The sequence below is a fragment of the Leguminivora glycinivorella genome, chromosome 1, assembly GCF_023078275.1.
Source record: "Leguminivora glycinivorella isolate SPB_JAAS2020 chromosome 1, LegGlyc_1.1, whole genome shotgun sequence".
Taxonomy (NCBI): Eukaryota; Metazoa; Arthropoda; class Insecta; order Lepidoptera; family Tortricidae; genus Leguminivora; species Leguminivora glycinivorella.
The window spans coordinates 34,100,434-34,105,313 of record NC_062971.1 but is presented as its reverse complement, the minus strand read 5'-3'; the positions used below and the strand labels follow the sequence as shown (position 1 = coordinate 34,105,313).

The window sequence follows — 4,880 nt, the reverse complement described above, 5'->3', positions numbered from 1 at the left end:
GCCTTAAAATGGAGCGAAGATTTGTAAACAGGGGGAACAACAGTGTTATAAATAATTCTCAGTTAGCTTCAGGTTAAAAATAACCAAACAAGAATAATTGTAAATGTATTTTCCCCTCACTAGCTCGGAAACACGTGTTTTGTCCTTAAATATCAGCGGGTAAAAACGCATTTTATCCACTAGTGGGTAAAGTAATTTGACCTTGAATAAAGTCAAATTAACTGGTTTAAAATTGACAAAAGTTGGTGAATCTAGTAATAAAGATGATTTACTACTTGTGGAACTTCTGGAAACAGTTATAAACGCATTTTTTTGCGTTGTAGTTTCCTCGCTGTAGTGAGGGGAAAAGTTTTGTGTTACACTCGGGTGCAAATGTATTTTACTTCTCGTGTGTTAAAAAACTCGCAAGTTCAGGATTCTATTCTCGAACCACTCGCTTCGCTCGTGGTTCAACTATAGAATCCTTTCACTTGCTCGTTTTTCAATTCCACACTCGGCGTTAAAATACAACTTTGCCCCCTTGTATAACAAATAACTATTATTTTTATCCAAAATTCTGAAGGTTTGGAGTAAACTGAGATAATAAGGTAAAAATATACTGATATTTTACAAACATGGAACTCATGAAAAGAGTATTACAACGAATTATCTTTTTAGTGCATCAACCATCATCAACATCAAGTTTCTAATGGGGTGGTAACGCGCATGTGACACTGTTTGAGTTGCAGGCGTCCATAGGTAACGGTGACCGCTTTACATCAGGCGGGCCGTATGCTTGTTTGCCGCCGACGTGGTATAAAAAAAAAACAACATTATAAATTCTTCAACCTAAGAGTTAACAATAACTTAATAGCGAGTCGTTTTAAAACTTAAAATCACTTTGACTAAGGTCTTTTTACACACTGATTGTAAGAGTAATAGAGAAGGTACAAGTGACCAGTGACAAAATAACATCATACCTAGATCTTCAGGTACCTAGTGCATTTCAAAATATGTCGACTTGTCGATCACCTGACATCTTGACTGATAGTACATCTGTGGCGCTACAGATGATGATGTGTTAGATTCGTGTGAGGCGGAACAACGTGACGTAATTATGATAAAAAATGATTTGAATGTGAACAAGAAAAACTAATTTTATCTTCAAAGCTGTCGCTATCTCGTGCGCAAACACACTCAAATAATTAAAAAAATCTAACTCAGTATTTTTAGTATTCCGCCTCAAAACCTTTAATTTTAACAATTGGGACATCGGTTTGTCCATTCCCTGTTTAAATATCACAGACTTTTTATATTATATGACCCCTGGACAACTCAAGTTTGGTCTTTCTCTAATCAGTAAAAGTTATGGCACTTAAATATAATACACAACCTACCCAATTCACCACTATTACAATTCATAAACTTGAAAAGATACAAAATCGTATATAAAGAGTACCTATTCCCGAGGTGTATTTACTTGTTTACATATCTAGAAGAGTATTTGTTTCAGCTGGGCCGGGCGAGAACAGCGCCGAGCCAAATTGAAGTTCGCCGTGATGCGCTCGAAGCTCCGACAGATATTCTATTTGCTTCAGCTGAGCCAACAGTTTTGCAATAATGTTCAATTAATCTGAAATAGCAGAGTGGCCGTTCAATCAAACCGACCCGGTTAGATATTATTAAAATTGCCTTGCTAATCAATTGCCTTGATAAATTGTCTTGCTCAACGGCTTTTCAATATATTAAAATTGATTGTTAATCTCATCCACGTTAGGCGAGCTTTTTGTGAAAACAAAAGCCAAAAAGTATTAATATCTGACTGATACCTGTATTCGTCGTTTAATATGTCGGCGCCGCTTAACCGGCAAAGCGAATGAGGGTTCTTTGACCGACTGGGCTGACTTGAGGATGGATTATTCGGTAAACAGTGGGCAATATTTGGGGATTGCGCTTGATGCAATAACTATAGTTAGCGCGCGAAGTCAGTCGCGACGCGTCGGTTACCGCAGCTTACACAACTCCTGATATAAAACTGCTGCACCATCACCGAAACGACAATTTAACAAGAAGATCGAACCCAACACCCGCATCAGCTCACGCCGCATCATGAGGTCGCTCCTCTTCTATACACTAGCCTTGATATTGATTCTCGCAATTGTCGACGCTCGTAGGCTGCCCTCTTCTAAATCCCGATTCGACTCGGATAAGGCCTCCTCGGATAAGGTTTCAGTGGAGTCCACTGACCAGGAGCCTGCGGCCTCCGGACATAAAAAGGATCATCACCATAACCATGAACATAAAAAGGGAGGCGGCAAGGAACACCACGCCGAGCACCACAACGACCACGGCGAGAAAGGCCACAAGGGATACAAGGGCCATCACCACCACGAGGAAGGTAAAAAAGGGCACCACGACAAGGAGCACCACAAGGGGGAGTACGACGACCACGGCGGCCACGACAAGAAGCACCACCACGAGGACGGCCACTACGACGAGTACCACAAGGGCGACAAGGGCGAGAAGGGACACAAGTACGCCGAAAAAGGACACTACAACAAGGGACACTCGACCAAGGGCCATCACGAGGTACACAAGCTTGACGAGTTCAAGAAGGACAAACACTTTTTCGACGAGGAAGGTGATTCCGGCCACGAAGAAAAACATGGCGGTTTCCACGAGGAGCACGGACACAAGAAGGGAGGTCATTTCAAGAAAGGACATCATCATGGAGGGCATCACGAGCACGAGCACGGCGAGAAGGGCCACCACGAGAAGGGCGGCCACCACAAGGAGCACAAGGGCCACAAGGAGGCCGCCGGCCACGACGAGCACTACCACCATCACAAGGACCACGCGCACAAGGGAGGCCACGAGCACCACAAGAAATACGGCTACAAGAAAGGTCACTGATGATGTCACTTCGAATAATATTTTACTTATGGTTTGCAATGTTTCAGGAGCGGTCGCATTTGTCTTCGTTACGATACGCGTAAATTATTTGCCAAAAAAATATTTATTTATTAGTTAAGTGCTTTAAAATGACTAGTTGTTTAAGAGTCTAGACTTAGTTCGTAATAATAATAATTTGAGGCTCGAATCGTAAAAGTGGGTCGTTAAAAGGCAATTTTGATGTCGCCCTGCGATAGTTGCGGGTCGTTGCGCCACCAACCTAAAGGTGAGGCCATCTAGGTATCTAAATACTTACATTATGTATTACTTACATCAATGACGCTAGGGATTATAAGTAGTGTCTAATAAATTCTCTACGGCTCTACGGTTTTTCCACACTGAAGAAAGAAATATAATAGGATTATTTAGGTAAAAACGACAAAGCGAATAGACTCGATAACGGGCATGCAGTAAGATATTATCTTCTCGGTTATACTCGAGCTTGTCGAGCCCTAGTTTAGTAGGTACTTATGAAAACACTACGACCCGGTTTCATTGTCCGAAACACGAAATACATATACGAAAATTAAATTGCTAAAATATTTTATTCGCAACAGCAATCATTAAATAAAGATACTATCGAGCTCTATTGTTTGATGTTTTAATTGCAGCAAGTACCTACATATCCAAATCCATAGGCTATAATATAATCGGGTTAATCACAGCGAAAATCGCTTTCTGTCTTTTGTTGAAAACCGGCTTGAATAATTCATAGAGTGCCTACGGTAATACTCGGAGGGTAAAGAGATATTTTAATCACGGGAATCGAGAGCTCTCCCTCCGGCGGGCTGCTGGAACAAATTAATTGTGCATAATTATCTAGCCACTGTCTATCCCATCCCCCGGTCAGATAACTACGTGCTAAAATGAAGTACGCGAACGCTCTAAAAAATCTTGGTAAAGTGTAACCTGGGTTTAGACGTAGATTTGTATGTGCTCTGAGAAATTGCAGATATTATCTACTTAAGTAATGAAGCAGTCGTATTTGTGACCAGTATACATTACATCTTGGTTTAGTACAAAGTAAGTAGCTTAATAAATATCAGTTGAGCTGAGAGATTTCTTGCGCTGTTACAGTTCTAAGTAATTAACGAAACTAATTGGATTCTAAGTTATATTGTCTGACATTGAAATTAGGGATGAAAGTTAAGTCACTTTTCTTAGTAAACATTAGCTGTTAGTTGTCTTGTATTTATACCTACTAGGTATATATTTATATCACCTTACTTACCCTTCAGTCAGTCAAACTTCGGCAAGAAGACGGTCCCGAAGGACGACATCCCTGCATTAAATATAGATTATCGAGGGTGATTAATATTCACTTATTGGGGGTTCGAACCTTGTAAAATTGCGCCTACCTGCGGCCGAGTGTGGCCATTACGGCATTGGTGATTAGTTCGCCCTCTGATAACTTTGGGACGAACAATTTAATGAAACTAAGTATTACAAGAAGATTTGTTAAGACATTTAAAGTATTGGATTGATATTTTCTTTATACATCTGTCACCAAAAGATAGTGCATTTCCGGCGTTACTTTGAATATGTGTGACAATTGTTTTTTGCCATAACAAATTGATCGTTTTTCCCATATTCTTAATACTTATCGTCGTATCATATGAGCGCTAAGAGGTGACTGACATCTCGCTCTTGTATAGGGTAGGCATGGCACAGGGGCTAAATATTATTCAAAATTTAGAGATGAACCCAAATAGGGATCTACTACACTATATTGATAGTGTTGTGTTCCTGCCGGTGTTTTCGAGTCACTAACGCTCATGTAATACTTTTGAAATTAATTTCCAAGTATTCCAAGCAGTCGCCGTCACAGTTGCAGGCAGTGTGAATTATTTGGCATTGACTTACTTGACTTAATGTCCTGTGTCCCCTAGATGGGGCAGAGGGCAAAAAATGACTGCAACGGTTTTGAGCTTCGCGCGCTACTCGTGTAG

At 40.6% G+C, this 4,880-nt stretch overlaps 1 protein-coding gene across 1 annotated transcript; it reads left to right on the top strand.

The window, feature by feature from the left end:
* Nucleotides 1-1,974: 1,974 nt before the first annotated feature.
* LOC125231168 (histidine-rich glycoprotein-like) lies at nucleotides 1,975-3,494 on the top strand. Its single transcript, XM_048136534.1, has one exon. The coding sequence runs from the start codon at nucleotides 2,089-2,091 to the stop codon at nucleotides 2,890-2,892; it is 804 nt and encodes a 267-aa protein (XP_047992491.1). The 5' UTR covers nucleotides 1,975-2,088; the 3' UTR covers nucleotides 2,893-3,494.
* Nucleotides 3,495-4,880: the final 1,386 nt, after the last annotated feature.

What these genes read in the sequence shown, in the direction of transcription:
- LOC125231168 (XM_048136534.1), top strand. Translation starts at nt 2,089, where the DNA reads ATGAGGTCGCTCCTCTTCTATACACTAGCCTTGATATTGATTCTCGCA.